Source organism: Carlito syrichta, unplaced genomic scaffold, assembly GCF_000164805.1.
Source record: "Carlito syrichta isolate Samal-C Ts95f unplaced genomic scaffold, Tarsius_syrichta-2.0.1 Scaffold314030, whole genome shotgun sequence".
Lineage (NCBI taxonomy): Eukaryota > Metazoa > Chordata > Mammalia > Primates > Tarsiidae > Carlito > Carlito syrichta.
The window spans coordinates 283,386-301,227 of record NW_007258126.1 but is presented as its reverse complement, the minus strand read 5'-3'; the positions used below and the strand labels follow the sequence as shown (position 1 = coordinate 301,227).

At 36.6% G+C, this 17,842-nt stretch overlaps 1 protein-coding gene across 1 annotated transcript in view; it reads left to right on the top strand.

The window, feature by feature from the left end:
* The window catches only part of CERKL (ceramide kinase like), a 63,708-nt gene that overhangs the window by 18,940 nt on the left and 26,926 nt on the right, over window positions 1-17,842 (top strand). Inside the window, 1 exon segment of the mRNA XM_008070854.2 lies at window positions 11,595-11,726. Coding sequence (XP_008069045.1) covers window positions 11,595-11,726 — 132 coding nt within the window.

Below are 17,842 nucleotides of genomic sequence, written 5' to 3'. Positions count from 1 at the left end.
GACCGAGTGAGACTCCAACTCAAAAAAAAAAAAAAGTTACACTAGTGTGGAGATGGGAGAAGTATATGGCTTTAAAAAGCACTTCTGCTCACCAAGATCTTGCAAACTTTGGGTGGTCTTTGCCTTTTTTTGTTTAAGTTGGAGTCTCACTCTTGTCGCCCAGGCTGGAGTGCAGTGGCATACTCATGGCCACCACAGCCTCGACCTGCTGGGCTCGGGCAATCTTTCCGCCTCAGTTTTCCAAGTGGCTGAAACTACAGATGCACACCACCACTCCCAGCTAGTTTTAGTGTTTTATTGTGGAGACTAGGTCTCACCAAGTTGCCCAGGTTGGTCTCGAACCCCCCAGCTCAGGCAGTCCCAAAGTGCTGGGATTACAGGCTGAGCCACCATGTAGGGCTGGTCTTTGACTTGTATTCTGAGAAAAATGGGGAGCAATCTGGGGATTTTAAGAAGAGTGACCTGATAAAAATTCCTTTTAAAATGGATATTCTGGCTGCTGAATGCAGGGAGCAAACCATATGAGTAGATAAAAGGATTGAAGCAGAAGATACAGGATAAGTAGAAACTGGAATAGTCCAGACAAGAGATGGTGACCTTAGTTGGGGTGGAACAAGAGAGGTGACAAGCTGTAGTCAGACTTTGGATTCATTTTAGAAGATGGAGTCAGTTGGATTTATTGACAGTGGATATGGGGAATATTAAGAGAGAATAAATCAAGAATGACATCAATATATCTTTTATTATGTTATGAAAAATGTCATATAGAAAATATAAAACTATTCCAGTGGGTACCCCTATTTTTGTCATCTTGATTCTATAGGTCTCAACACTTTTTTCATATTTGCTTCAAGCATTTTATTCTGTTAATGTGTTCTCAAATGAATTATAGACATGTTTCTCCCAGAAGTGCTTCCTATGCATGTCTAAAAAGACATTTTATAAGTAACCAAATATGTTTATCCTACCAAAATAATGAACAATAATTGCTTATTATCATCTACTACCTGTTCCATATTCAAATTCTCTATATTTTTCATGTCTTTTATAACCTATTTTTACCAACTGATGTCCAATAAGGAATCATTCATTTATTAATTATACTTTATTAAATTTATTAATACATTTATTATACTTAATTATACATCTAGTCCTCATACCCAGGAATTCTGACTCAGTGGTCTGGGTTGGCTCTTTTCTCTTTTCTTTTTTCGATTTGGAGTCTCACTCGGTCACCCAGACTGGAGTGCAGTGGCCGCTCCTGGCCACCGCAGCCTCACCTGCTGGGCTCTGGTGATCCTTCTGCCTCAGCCTTCCGACTAGCCGGAATTACAGGCATATGCTACCACGCCCAGCTGATTTTTTTTTTTTTTTTGATTTATTGTAGAGATGAGGTCTCGCTGCCCAGGAGGGTCTCGAACCCACGGGCTCAGGCAATCCACTCACCTCACCTCCCAAAGGCGCGGGATTACAGGCTGAGCCACCGAGCCCGGCTGGGTTGGCTCTTTTCAATGAGCTGCTAGGTGGTATTGGGCTGTCATTCTGAAGATCACACTTAGAGCACTACTGCCACACCATGATCTGATTGCTTCTTTGTGGTATCATTTAACTTGTTCTTCTCTTTCCTGTATTTCCTATAAACTGGATTTTTAATATGAAGCTTTAATCAGATTCATAGTCTTGGACAAGACTATGTCATAAGTGGTACTGTGTATTTTATATTTCAACATGTCCGATGACACTTAATGCTGACTATCCCTCTGTTAATGAGGCTGACAACATGTTCCCTCTATTGTAATATTACCATTAGAAACTATTAGGTAACTTGTTGAATGGTATATGGGGACCAGGGAATATCTAATTCTCAATAGATATTTTTACCTGATGGCTCTAACATACATTAGTTATCCTTGCCTGAACTAGTTAATTAGGGGAATCAACATGAAGATTTTCAACTTCAATTACTTTTTTCTTCTAAATTAATGGCATTCTTTTATTAAAAAATAAAGGATGTCACTACTGCAACTGGGGCAATTTGGTTATGCAGAAATATAGTGCATATTAAAAAGGGAAGATGAATGCTTATTTAGTTATTTTTAATTATCAATGTTCAGAGTAAGGCACTGAAGTTTCTGACCTGAGCAAGTGGAGAAATGAAATTGTCATTTAGTAAGATGGGGAAGATTGTAAATAGACCAGATTTAGTGAGAAAATAAGAATTTCAGTTTTTAGTATGTTAAGTCTGAGAGTGTCTATTAGACATATGTGTTGATCAGGTTTCATTTGAATAAAACATCAAACATAAAATATGCTAGCAATTTTATGTAGAAGCTGTTTTATATAGATAATATTATTAAAGGACAAGAGGACATGAATCTAGAACTTTGAATATAATGGTCTACAACCATTACTATACTGCTTTTTTTTCTCTTCACTCCACATATGTGGCCTCATGAAGCATTTTCTATGATTGGTAGGAAATCAAAGGAACCTAGTTTAGAGATGATATAACATGATATAACAAAAATGAGCTACTATAGTATTACAACCCCACTCGAGAGTATTCCTAAAAAATGTAGAGAAAGTAAATCTTTCTTTTGGAAAAACTTAAAACAGTTGATATTAGTTGACGAGGAATGATGACTAAGGGATTGACATGTATTAATGCATGGACAGCAGTTATAAGCTTGACCAAATAGTCAGGATCTCGAAAGAAAAAGATTGGTGGCAAGGATATATGAGGCAGAAAGTATACTTTCACAGAAGAAGAGCAGAATTTGAGATCTATATTTTGTGTGAGTGCTCACTGAAGAGAATTCATTCTGATGAGGAAATAACCAGGTAGGCAAGATGCCCCATTCTATAGATGTCAGTCAGCATCATCACAGAGCAACCCCAGGGCTTGTGTGATGGATGTATAAACAAAGTGGCCCTGGTGCAGGGATGGTAGAAACATATGGGTTTAACTAGCACTTCTACTCACCAGGGTTGATTGGATTGCTGAGTGTTCTACCAACAAACAGATCAAACTTGAGTCCTGGATATGGCACCATACACCAGAGCAACCAGCCAAACACCTGGTAGAAGGTTCATGACTTTGGAACCTTTCCATTATGGAAGGTCACTGGTTTGTCATTGCTTCTGTGAATATTTACTCTAGGTATAAACTTGCATTTCCTGTCCACCATGTTTCTGCCAGTACTACCATCTGTGGCCTTGCAAAAGACCTTGTTCAATAAATTGACATCCTATACAATATTGCTTTTGATCAAGGGACTCATTCACATCAAAAATAGAGAGGCAATTGACTGACAATTCTTGGATTCATTGGTCTTACCATGTTCCTATTGTATCATTGTATTCTAGCTGGGAGGGAAAACCTTAGTTTTTACTTCCATAAACAGAATACAGGGGTCTGTGAATCAAGGAGTGAAAGTACAAGTGTCTCTTACCTTGACTGCTAGTGACCATGAATAATATTTTTGCTTAACTTGTTCTTCTTTCTCTTCTCTTCATTTTCTATAAACTGGATTTTCAATCCGAAGGCTTAACGAGATTCATGTTTGGTATTTTGGACAAAACTATGTCATAAATGGTACTGTGTGCTTCATATTTCATCATGTCTGGTGACACCTAATGCTGACTGTACCTCTATTAATGAGGCTGACAGCATGATCCCTTTATTGCAATATTTCCAAAGTTGCCTCTGTAGCTTTGAACTCAGCTGAGATAGAGGTTTTAGTATGAAGGAAGAATATTTTCACATAGGAATATGACAATTGTTCAATTGAATTGGACGTTTAGAATTACCTGACCATATTACTGAACCATGTAACTGAACCAACAAATGAAACAATAAAAATGAAGATACTATTCTGGCAAGGATGATAAGTTCTGATTATTGAGGGAACTAACATTGCTACTACCATTCAGTAGGAGGACTATATTTGGCACTCGGGAGGCAAGCAGGGCTGCTTCCTAGCAGCAGGGTGGAATAAATAAGCACATTGTCTAGAAAAATAAAATTGGCCAAACTGACCCCCCAAAACAGAAAACCTAAAGAGGTTAATAATTACCACCAAAGAGATGAACTTATTTTTAGTACTCCTACAAAAGTACTAGACTCATATTGTCACACAGATGTCTACTATACTCTTCAGGACTCAAAAACTTCAATACTACTTAAACTATTCTAAGAGCATAGAAAAATAACTAAACTCCACATTTTACTTATAGAGCTTGCATAAAATTGATACCAGTATCCATCAGTGCAAATTTAAAAAGGGAAAACTACAAACAAGTCTCACTTATGAATGTTAAGCAGCTCTTAATAAAATAATAGATGGATATGTTATCAACATGGTAAGTGTATATATCACACACTTATGTGTGTATGTATGCATGTGTTTATTTATTTGAGTTGAGTTCTCTGTTTCCCAGGCTTAAGTGTAGTGGCATGATCACGGTTCACCACAGCTTCGATTTCTTTGACTCAAGCAATTCTTCCCCTTCAATCTCCTGAGTAGCTGGGACTACAGATGATATACCATCACCATGCCTGGCTGATTTTTTGTGTTTTTGTAGTGGCAAGGTCTCACTATGCTGCCTAGGTTGATCTTAAATTCCTGGACTCAAGAAGTCCTCCAGCCTTAACCTTCCAAAGTGCTGGGATTATAGATGTGAGCCACTGTGCCAGCCTATATCACATTTTAAAACCTACATGGAGAAACATCTGAGTTATTCTCATTGAGTTCTAGAACTGAGAGGAGTGTCCTTTTTTTGGCACTGTTAGTCACATACTTCTTCTGGGACCAACCAATGCAATTAGATAAGAGAAGAAAATGAATTTGTGTAATAATTGGAAAGAGGGAAGTAAAATTATCCTTGTTTGCAGATAAAATAATTGTTAATCTGGAAAGTCCAAGAAAATAAAGGAAAAACCTACAGTGAACAATGAAAAAATTATTGAAAAAGGTATAAAAACCAATGGTTTTGATATATGCAGTTAATAGCCAACTAGGTAATAAATTTTAGGGGAAAGTACCTATTGATAGCAACAAAAAGATGATAAACCTAGAATTGCTCAACATTTATCTGAAAAATGTATAATGTACCAAAGGACACAGAGGACTTAATTATATATACCATGTTTCTGTACAAATAAGACTGAACATCATAAAAGTGTTATTTATTCTTAAGATAATTTATATTTAACACAATTTTAATAAAATACTAGAAGCATTTTTAAGCTAGACAAATTTATTTTAAAGGTAATGTGTAAAAATAAGCAAAAATAGACATGAAAAAGTCTTTAACAGTAAGTAATAAGGAAGAAGAGACCAGACTTATCAGCTATAAATCATGTCATAAAGCTACAATATTTAAAACCTGGCACTGACATATGAATAAAGCAGTAAATGTCAGAATAAGATTCAAACACATTCAGAAATTTAGTACATCTAAAGATGGAATTTATAATTTGTGAGGAAAAGATGAGTTATCCTATAAATGATTTTAGAACAGGTAGCTAACCATCTAGAAAAAAATTAATTCAAATCCCAATTTTATACCTTTGACCAAAATAAATTTAAGATAAGATTAAAGAAAAATATAAATTTGAGACCATAAAGTATTAGAAGAAAATATGTTTTGTGTCTCAAATGGGGACTTTTAAATGATATAAAACTCACAAGCCATAAAAGAAATGATAAATTCAACTGTAGGTTCAGATAAGTGAAAACTTTGGCATGGAAAAAACACTACAAGTGAAATTAGAGACAATTAACACACTGGGAAAAGTATTTGTATCTTATGTAACAAGGCAAATTTTCTCACTATACAAAATACTGTCATAATTAAAATGCAAAGAGAATTGGCAAGTTATATAACTTTACAATTCACGGAAAAATAAAAGTAGCTCTTAAACATCTGAAAAGGTTTTCCACCTCCTTCAAAACAGGAGAAATGTAAATTGAATTTAGTGTGGTATAAAATTTTTCACCTCTCATTTGTCAAAGATTAAAACATTTGAAAATAACCTGGGCCTATATTTATGAGGGTATGATAATTTCCAGTAGAGTGTAACTTGGTGGTAATAATAAGAGGTAAACTTTTTGAATATTTACCATGTGCCAGACACTTTTTAAAGCACTTTACATTGACTTATTTAGTTATCACAGTTGCCTTATGGAAAAGGTACTATTTTTGTTTCTGTATTACAGTTGAGGAAATTGAAGAAAAGGTAGCTAAATTAGACAAGTAAGCCAATGTCATACAGTCAGTAAGTGGCAGAGTCAAAATTTAAGACCAGTTACTTTAACTCAAGCATCCACTTTTATTGGTCACAATTCTAAATTGTTTCCATGGTGAGTGATTTAACAATATTTGGTAAATCTCAAGAGTGAATATCCCTTGGTTTACTGATTCTACTTCTAAAAGTTTTTCCTGCACATTGTCTACTTTGCATCAAACAGATGGAAAATAACATGCATTGCTGTGTTATTTGAAGTAAAGAAAGATTGGAAACAACCTAAATCTCCATCCCCAGGGGGCTTATTCACATAAAATAATATTAGGCAGCTTTAAATAGAGTGGCATGGAGTTCTATATAGTAATATGGAGTCATCTTCAAAATATAGTAAAAGGAAAAAGTTTTAAGATGCGGAACAGTGTATGGGATACTGCTGTCTAGTGAAAAGCCACAGAGCATACATGCATATTTTTATATGCATATAATATTTCTAGAAGGGTTCGCAAAGTGATATCAGTGGTTGTTTTGCAACTAGATATCAGGGGATGGCGATTTTGAATTCTGTGCCACGGGCATGTTTTATGTGGTTCTTAAATATAGATTGTTTGTACTGAAGTCACATGGTGGAGAATGGAGTCCATGTCAGGCAGATGTGTATTTAGATTCCAGCACTGTCAGGGACTGCTGAGAGGCAAAGGGACTTTGAAAGTCTGTCAGCTCCAGGCAACTTTGCTCCTTTAGCTTTGACATTGGCTGAACAGAAAACAAGTTCTTAGAACTCTATATGGTTGGGCCAAGACCCTGTTCCCCTACTGCTTCACTCTCCAATCAGTTATCTCTTCTACACCCTTTCACTGCCTAAGGCCCTACACTATCTAGATCCCCATCCCTTGAAGGTATTCCCCCAGCCTGACACCATCCTCTACTCTCCTCAACTCCAGGCACTTTACTCTGTCCTCTGTAATGAATGAATCATCATTAACAAAATCTCCTATATTTTCAATCTCTTTTTCAAATATTCTCTCTCTTTCTTGCTCTAGTAGAAAGACCTATCTCTTCCAGGAGCTTATAGCTTCCTCCACAGTCCTCCCAGGTGGTGACTGTTTTCTCTGCCATACCTTTCATATCACTGGTCCTAGAGGTGCTGTCTATGTATTGATGTCTTCCTTTCACCTCACTACTCGAGACCATTTTCTCTCCTTCCTTTCTTGAAAATTTCTGTGTTGAAACTCAATCCATCAGACACCTCTTGCAAGCATTAGTTTTTGTAGTCCTGTGCAGACTACTTTAGGGTCATTTTCTTTACTCCTTGAAAACATAAACTCTATTTCCCTGCCACTCTCTCTGGCACTACCTTCATAGCAATTGTATGTGTTTTTGTAGATGTTCTCTCAGTTTTTGCTCCCCTCCCAGGATCTTGACCTGCGCTTGACTTCATTCACATCCCTCACAATCATACTTCTAGAGCAGTGGTTCTCAAAGTGTGCCTGGACCAACATCAACAGCATCTGGGAGCCTGCTATAAATTCTCAGATAATATTCCAGACCACGGAGCCCAAAACTGGAGCTGGGACCCTTAATCTGTGTTTTAGAAGCCCTTCAGGGGTTCTAATGAATATGACAATGCACTAGATCTTGTTGTCATTGTAAAGCATCCTCACTTGTTGCCTTCTGTCTTCCTAGCTCATTTGATTTATTCCCTCAACTCCTAAAAGCCTTCAGTCCCACTAAGACCACAATTGATCAATTCTATCACTTTTCACTAGTTCTTATCTGTCTTAACTCTTCACACATTTGAGTGCTCCTTGCCTCTTCTCTTTCATATACTGTATCCAAAGACTCAACAAATCCTGTCAGCTCTTCCTTCGAGACATATCTAGAATCTGTTTCTTATAACCTCCACTGCAGTCCTGCTTCAAGCACAATCATTTCCCACCTGCAATAGTGCAGCTGTTCTTAAGTTAAGTTAGTTAGCCCTTGGCCCTACTGTGTCTACTGTCCACATAGCAACCAGAGTGTTCCTCTTAACACCTAAGGTTCTATGGCTGCCTTGCTCAAAATTCACCATGCTTCTTTTCTTACTCAACAGAAGCCAACGTCTTTGTAAAGACAAGACTTTGGGTGATCTGACCTTCTCTGGCCAGGAAGTCACTTTCACTTTTGCACTCCCCCTCTCCCACTACTGATCTTAATTTTTATATTTAGAACATATCATCATTTGACATACTCTTGTTTCTTTCTGTACCCTGCCATTAGAAGGGAGGCTTTATAAAGATAGAGCTGTTTCTCATTTACTGATAGAGCCTCAACTTCTAGAATCATATGTGGCACACAGCAGAAATGTAGCAATTTGTGGATAAATGAACAAATATAGGAAGAGGGGAGAAAAAAGTTGTTTTTTCTGGTAACATCAGCCTTACTGGGACTGCCCGTGCTTGAGAAATGAGGCAGGGTATTCTGATGAATTTACCAGGTAAAGTAACTTAATCTGGATATTTAACCTGACTCTTGGTCTCTGGGCTTTAGGTATGTTTCTTGTTCTGTTACTGGTGTTTTGGTGTGTGTGTGTGTGTGTGTGTGTGTGTGTGTGTGTGTGTGTGTGTGTGTGTGTGTGTGTTTTGACTTTTTTGCCCCAGGCTGGAGTGCTGTTGCACAGTCAAGGATCACCACAGTTTGACCTTCTGGGCCCAGGTGATCCTTCAGCCTCCTGAGTAGCTTGGCCACCCTGCCAAGCTAATTTTTTGATTTTTTTTGTAGAGACAAGGTCTTGCTGTGTTGCCCAGACTGGCTGTTGTGTTTTCATAAAAGTGAGCCCTGGGTTTACCTACTTAATCTTTTCTTGGTTAAAGGACAGCAATATTATTCTTTATGGTCATTTCCTTTTTTTCTTTACCAGATCCAGAATCCTGTGTTGCATTTAGTCATCACGTCTTTAGTCTCCATTAAAAGGCATTACCCTTTGTAATTAGAGTAACGAGGGAAAAAGAGTTAAAGAATACATAAATATGCTATTCCCAACTGACTGTCTCTGTTAGCATCCATTAATGATTCTTGCCTGAGTTGGTAATGATAACGATAACTAAAAATAGTGATTTTTCTCACTCTATAATTTTTTCATCTTTATTAATTGTTATTCTACTATAGAACAGAATGTTTTAATTTCATCCTTTATTTGTTTGATTAGTGTCAGTGTTACTCAGGGAGTTGGATGTTTAGAAAATTCAATGTTATATGATATATTACTATCGTTTTTCCATTTTGAACTGTCCTAGGGTTTTTCATTAGTATTTTTTGAAGTCAGAGAGGTGGAGTCTGTTGGTGATAGGGAAAGGCTTTGGTGAGGAAATGGTGTTTGAAGTGAGCTTTGAAAAATGATAAAATTTTGACAAAAATTAGGGTGGGGTGGAAGGGAAAGGAGAGACTGCCTAAACAAAGGATGACCTGGCAGACTTGGTATTTTGCCAAGCTACAGGGGTCTAAATCTTGACGAGGAAGTCAAAATGAAACATATGACCCCCTACTCTTAGTTTCATGCATTTGCTCAGGCAGATTTCATCACCTAAAATGTCTACTCTTGCTGGTTTGCTAAGTTGTAATTATGAAGGGTAATACAGTAGGGAATTTTAAGTGATGAAAACAGCTTAAGCCAAAAGCCCCACTTAAATACTCCTTTCTTGAAGCCTTTTCCAGATCTCTAATAAGAATTAACCACCATTCTCTCATAAGCTCCTGTTGTACTTTATGCATCTCTGTTAACAACTCTGTACTTTTTTGTGCTGTTTGTATGTGTGGATACATCTTCCTCCTTTAATTCATGAACCACATCTCAATCACTTAGCCCTTTTTCCCAGTCCTTTGCACAAATGCTCAATTCATAGTTCTTGAATATGTGAAACAGAGAAAGAGGAGATTGGTTAGGACTGGGAGTGGGAGGGCTCCGAACGTCATTTAAAGAGGTTTGGGCTTGTTCCGAGACAGCACTGAGCCATGGCTATTTCTGAACCATGCAGCACTGATCAGAGCTGTGATGCTGAAGGATGCGGTAGAAGGGAGGATAGCCAGGGTGCCTGCACAATGGCCCCAAGCCAGAAGACAATAGCAAGAGAGGGTAGGAGATTTGAAAGCAAATTGCTATAATGTTATAAATCTAGGCACTTATTTGGGTGTAGGAGCTGGGAAAAGGAAGACATTAAGCATAGTTTTGAGGTTTCCAGACTGGGGGATTGAAGGCTGACAGAGGCTTCTTACTAAAATATGGACGCTGTGCAGTTTTATCAGGAATATTTAAGGAGTTCAGCCTGGCTCTATCGCGTCCTCATTCAAAACTCTCCCTGAATTCGAAAAGTGTGTGCTCTTAAAATATTTTATCGTTATCAAATATGTTGAGAAATGAAATCTTATCTCTACCTGAAATATGAAACCCTGACTTTCATGTCGTGGACAGTTTTCACTTGTCCTTAGCCATGGATTTTTATTAAAAATGGCTGTTAGTAACTGCTTTTTTAACCTTGAAATGTGGTTCTCTGAGAGCAGCCTACCATAAAAGAAACGGTTGTCAGCTTTCTTTTGGCTGCTCTGTCCCTCCTGCCCCTTCCTAACAACAGAAAATTTGCTGTGCACCTGCTCCAACTGGGTTCTAAGTGATAAGCATCTTGCAAGCCTGGAAAATTGTAGTATCAAATCTCAGCCCCAACTGTGAGGCAGCACTATCAGCGAATCCCCGCTGAGAGGCGTTGCTTTCCCAATTCCCAGAAGAGTTCTTTCTCCCCTGGCCCCTTTTCAGGCTTGAACTCTGACCCAAACCTTCTTTTTAGCTACCAGCATGCATTGCTGTGGGTGCTGACACTGACCGGCCCTGCTCACTCTATTCTGCCCTGGACTCATCAGTAGGTCAGGCGTTGGTAGTCCTGGGGTCACTGGGGTGCCCAATTCCATTAATGAGTACATTTAGCCAAGGAGACGAAATGTACCCTTTTATTTGTTACAGTTCATTGCTTTTTTCCAGAAACAAATACTAAAGGGACATTTGATATATTATCTGTGATTTAGTAAATAGACATAAGCATTGCCTAATATTCACAAAGTTCCCTTTTTTTAACATCTTCTTTCATAAATGTTTTGTTAGAACTCATGATTTATTTCAAAAAGGATATATCACACTGCTAGGACAACATAAATGTTTTAAAATAATGTCACATTCAGGAATACTCTTGCAAGAATTTTAAGTAAAAATAGCATATACTATTTAAATGTGTATTACATTCTAACAGACTTATGTGTCATTTTAAAGGGAAAGAAAAAATTATGGGGATTTGATAACTTTGTCATTATATTTTCTTCTTAGGTTTTTCAAATAGACCAAAGTCATTAAAAGTACTCCTTAACCCCCAAAGTCACAAGAAAGAAGCTACTCAGGTCTATTATGAGAAAGTCGAACCTCTGCTGAAGCTTGCAGGAATAAAAACTGATGTAACAAGTAAGTTATTTCCAGAGAATAATTTCACCATTAAAAAATAAATACTTACGGAAGCAAGATAACCTGAATTTGTTCTTAATTCAAACTTGAAGAGGCACTTGGAATATCTAAAGCTTTTTTATCTTCCATGATCTACCACAGTCAGCTCCAAGGTTATAATTTTATTATTTTATTTTTGTTGTGTTATTTTTATTAGACTATCAATATTTTCTCTTTCGACCTTATTTTAGGCTTTCTTTTTCTAGACCTAAATGATTTGGGGGCATAATTTTAAAGGAAGCTACCTACTTTTTGATACATTCACTGAGATGTTTGCTATTTACACATGATTTCTGCAGTTTGGCAAGCAGTTGATTTTTTTGCTCATTTATATAGTTGATGTTTTTCTGTGACATCCTTCCTTAGGTTGTTTTTGTTCTGACTCTGACCCCTGCTGGTTAGGTCAAAACTAAGCACTTAACTGCTGGTTTTAGATGAATTTAGAGGAGCTAAAAGCTTAAATTCTCCATCTAAACTAAGACCTGTGTTTAGTTTTGTGCCAAGGAAAATAAAAATGTTCTAATGCTAAAATTAATAGAAAGAAGATTAGTAATAGCTTTTTTTAAAATTCCTTTGTTTCCTAGAGACTTTTATTTTCCCATGGGGAGGGGGAGCTGAGAAGAACTGATACTTTTGTGAATCCCAACTTTTTAATCTGTATTTCTAAGAAGCTTAACTAACACACAGTGTAAATTTGCAATAAATTTTATTGATGAAGAATATTGTATAAACCTGCTCAGGAGATAAGTCCTGGAATGTCCTAGACCCAGTGATAAATTCCTGGGGAAGGGATCTCCAGTGACCTGGCTTTGCTCAGCTATAGCCAAGGAAGATGGGTCTCATGAGTCCACACCCTGTGACTTGATGGATTGGGGTAGGAGAAAATTCCTAAAACAATTCCTTGAAAAAGGGCAAGGTTGTGGGAAAGTCAGCCATCCCAAAGGCATCTACTACTACAACAGAGATTCAAGAGAAGCTACCATGAAAAAATGCCAGAGGATTTCTGAATTAAAATAAAGTTGTGGGGAAGGAGTTAATCTTTCATGTTTGTTACTTTTGGCTTACTTAGAGGTGATTTACAAGGTGAAGAGAAAATTCACATTTATTATTCCTTTCTACCAAAGATTTTCAAAGATAGGCTGAAGGAAAAGCTTGAGATTTATATTTGGGTGAGACAATTAAAAATGGAATAAACTCCATAATTATTTTGTGTTATTGATTTAAAATGTGAATACAAAACATTTGGATATAGACATTACCATATCCATTCTGTTGAGGAATCTCTTGTTGACTACTTGCTCTATGTTAGACATTGTGCAGAATGCACGATGAAAATGCTATCATACTTGCTGTTGAGCGACTTTTAGGTTATTAGGGATTTATATAGATAGTTAAAACTGTTATAATTGGGGTATACATAAAATAACTATGGTGTCTCAAATGGATAATATTAATTTTGATTGGAAGGCTCAAAAAGGCACTTGAGCTGGTCCATTTTTAAGAGGCAAAAGAAGGCAAAAAGTAAGGGAAGGAAGGCAGGCCAGCAGCAGGCACAAGTGGGAGAAGGGGCAGAGTGTGTTATACTCATTATATCTTGGGAGTTTGTTCAATAACTTTGCTCTCCTTTCCTCAGTTTTGACTTCATCTTAAATATGCCAGTGAGTTGAATCTTTTTTTTTATATCTAGTGGGATGGGAGAGGTTTGCTATATGTGAGAGAGACACTCAACATGCTTTAATCCTGCAGATGGTTTAAAATTTCTTTCTTTCATTTTGACTGTATCAGTATCTGCCCAACCTGGAACAGTCATTCCCTGAACCATCAAGACCAATGCCAGGGCTGAGGGTGGGCCCCCTTTTCTTGCAGTTTGAAGATTCTCAAACTGAATCTGAATTTTATTAGGGAGAAGAAAGGGCAAAATACCTTCTGGGAAGTTTGAGTCAAGATTATGGATCGATCTGTACACTACACTCAGCAGTTTACACATCATGCTTTGTCTGCAGTTGATGTACATTTTTTATCATAGTAGTGTAATCTGTGAAAAATGATTCCACCAGCAGAATCGACATTAGAAAGGAAGAGAGAGAAAGACACTGGAGAAAATAAAACTAAGGCAGAGGAAATCACTGAAGTGTGCTTTACTTCTTAAAACAATTGTATTGGAGAGAAACATATGTTCCAGGGTTTTCCCCTAAATTTGTAGTTATTAAATATATTTAGTTTAACACAAAATAATAAAATATATTACATATAGCATATTTAGAATTTACTTACATATTTGTGCAGGATGGTTAACTATTAACTGCCTAACTCTCCTCCTACAGGCAAAATTATAAAATTACATCCTTTGCTTACAAAACCATTTTAGTAGGTATATTACTAAATATACATGCAATGAAAAATACTGTCTATGTTGTAGGACTGAATAAACATGTAGATGTTTGAAAAGTTTTTGTCTTCCTGCCTACCTTACAGTTTTGTTTTGTGTCCAAATAAAATTTTTGAAACAGCTTTGAGTATTATAAAGTACTATATAAATATGATCATAATACTATTAATTTCAGTTTCATAAAATTATGTAATTATAAGATTCAATTCATGATTTATTTGAAATAAAAAAGATCAAGTATGAAAGAATAAAGCAAAAAGAGTACATTTTTTTTCTGCATGTCCAGTGGGACTATTGTTTTAGAGTATCCTTTTGTTGATGAATCCAAATGGAATATGAATTATAATATGAATTCTATATGATGATAAATTCTTTAGGAAATAGTGCTGTGTAAATATGAGGAATGTTTTGAAAATTATAGCTAAATATATACATTATAAAGTACTGTAATTTTTTCCATAAATTTCTTTTAAAAATAGATCTCACTACATTAATAAAAATACACTTACCCCTTTCATTTTGGTTCATGTTGAAACCCTAACTATTTTTGAATGTAGATCAGCATCTTTTGTAATAGTTGAGCTAATGTTGCACCTTCCTTCTGCTACCACAACCAATGTAGTATCTTATCTTAATAATAGTATCAGAGAACTTCTGGAAGAATCTAGAAAGAATTGAGTTATTTTTCCTAATAGCCTATTGGTATACAAATCAAAGAAGAATATGCACTTTAAGACCATGCTGAACTATGATATCATTTATACCTCTTGCTCCTAAAATAAAGCTGACTTTAGAGATTGTACCATTAAAGGTGTGAGAGGTATTTGGAGAGATCATAGATTTGTAGATGATTCATAGAGCAATAGGGTGAAATCTCAAGGGAGCAGAGAAATCAGACCCGAAAGAACATTAGAGGCCATGCGACTCAATTTCCCTCATGTGAGTGGAGTGCAGATGTGTAGCACTCCTTGTGGGTGACCTCCCAGTGTTGGTTTGGCCACCTACACTAGAGGCTGAGTATGTTGTCACTGGACAACATTCTTATGAATGTTCATAGTCACTGTGTCCTTGTGCACATTAGAAAAGGCATCTCCTCTATGCTAATTTGCAAGGAGATTCCTTTTTAGGCTGATTCAAACCAAGATCACCTAGCTTGTCAATCAAGAGCACTGGCTAGACTGTAGATCCTCCCTTCCATTTGGCCAAGTAGCTAGATATAAACTGCACAACATAGAGAACTTGCAAGCTGATGTCTGCTTCCTTGTAGTTTTTAATCTACTTGAGATTCTCTTTTGTAGTAATATGGAATAAATGTGTCCATCTAGTATATAAGAGTTATTGAGATCCTTGAAGACAGATATCCTATCTGTCCCCAATCTCTCTTATTCTTGATAGGCACATACATCTTCTTCAGTTGCTGTTTGTATTAACAGAACTGCTAGACCTTATGGTCATATCATTATCAAGAATTAACTGAATGCAACCTTGATCTCTGTAGTTCAGGGCCATTAGAAGTGCCCAGTTATCAGATAATTTTACTTTCTGGGCAGAATTGTCAAGCAAATGGGATTTGTTGTTACTTTGCTCCTATTTTTCCTTCTAGATCATGCTTCTAACTTTTGACCCTTTAACAAATCTTTTTGTATTGTTTCTTTTTGGTTGTTTTTGGCTCTTCTTAAAGCCTATTCTTTCTTGGAATTGCCTCCTGTCATTCCAGATATCATCCAACAGAAAGCTTTTATCAATCTGATAAAACTGCCACAAAAGATGTTAGCAGCAATAAGCAACACTCCATCCAATTTTACCTGCATTTTAATAAAAAAATCTGCATAGTAAATGTTCAAACATATCCAGCTAGAGAGAAAGATAATGCTGCGTGTAAGCTTCTTTTGATTACCTCAAGTAATTGTGGGTCTCTAGGGCCTATCCTATGCCCAACATTCAGATGAGAGGAAGTTGGAATTTTATACTTGAGGACGATGAGCAGTTGCCAGTGGGGTTTGTGCAGGAAGGTGATATGATTAAATATGTATTTGAAAAGATTCTGGCTAGAGTGGGAGAGGCGCTGGAGGAAGACAGGAGGAAGGACTGTTGTGGTGCAGGTTGTGCATCGCTTATCTGAAATGCTTAGGAACAGAACTGTTTTGGATTTGGGATATTTTCTATTTTGGAATACTTATACTTGCTGGTTAAGCATCCCTGGTTCCAAAATCCAAAATCCAAAATGCTCCAATGAGTGTTTCCATTATGTCAGTGCTCAAAATGTTTTAGATTTTGAAGCATTTGGGATTCTGCTTTTGCAGATTAGAGATATTCAACCTGTCTACAGATGAAAAAGGGCTAGTGACCAGATCTGGAAAACTGGCTGTGAGAAACAGAGGATATACAGCACGATTTAAAGACAGAAACAACTGACCTTGGCTATGTAGTGCTTATGGAGAACAGAGAAAAGGGATAATCTAGGAAGAAGTCACTTTCCTGTCTTAGATATGATGATGGAACACAAAAAGAACAATATACTTGAGACACAATATATTAGAATATAGACGTAATAGATTCTGTTCTGTGCTTACTGAGTTTGAAGTATGTGTAAGACAGGAAAACAAATGAAATCTCAGTATCCCAGCCCATGATAGAATTTGATCTCCACACTAATAAATGTTTTCCTATATCCAAATCAAATCTCATCTGATTTTATTTCAGCCCATTTCTTCATCAACATTAAATCAGCCTCAAGACTTCCTTCTCTAGTCTTGTCTTCCAGAGGAAGTTATATTTGAGCCAAAAGGGGCAGGGGAGTAGGGGGAAATCTCAGCAGCGGAGACTGTGTTCAAAGACCTGTAAACGGTGGGGACTCCAAATCTCCTAAATAGAAAGAGCATTGGGCATCAATATTATAGGAAAAGGCAGCAGGCTGGGCATGGTGGCTCACACTTATGTCTGTAATCCCCACCCTTTGGGAGGCCAAGGCAGGAGGATTTCTTGAGCCCAGGATTTCAAGAGCAACCTGGGCAACATAGCAAGGAAAAGGCAAGTAAATGAAAGAAGGGGCTAGGTTAATTTTTGAAATTATGTTTGTCTGGCAGTCCTCTCTTTATATATATTTGGAGTGGGATGATTTGAATCTGGCTCTCTCTGATTCCAGGGTTCATATAGCCTAAATATGTATTTTTTTTCTACTGTATTCAAATGGAAGTCCAGATTGCTCTTTATTTTTTGTCGTATTTTTAAATATAGTTTAATTAGTGTATATTGTCTGTTTCCAGGATGTAAACTCTTTGTGGCCAAAGACTATTTTTTTTCATTCTGCTAATATATTTTATAGATGTGGGCAGTCAGTTTTCTCTCATATTTTTTTTTTGTTCTAGATCTTTGATTTTATTTAACTTATACAATTTCACTTTAAAAATTACTATTCTGGACAGTTTACATTATTGTATAGTTAAGTTCCACCCACAAGATCAAAGAAAAAAATAGACTATTTCAATTTTCATCTAAATAAAAGTAGCCATAACACAATTGTAAAGCTCATTATTTACTGAATTTGAAAAACTTGACCGGAATAAGCTTTGGTATAAAAACAAGACTTGATAAACTTGATAAATATATGATTCTCAGCATAAATATTTCTTCATAATGTCTTTAATTGTCTTTAATGTGTGTATGTAAGGTGTTTTATTATTTTGCA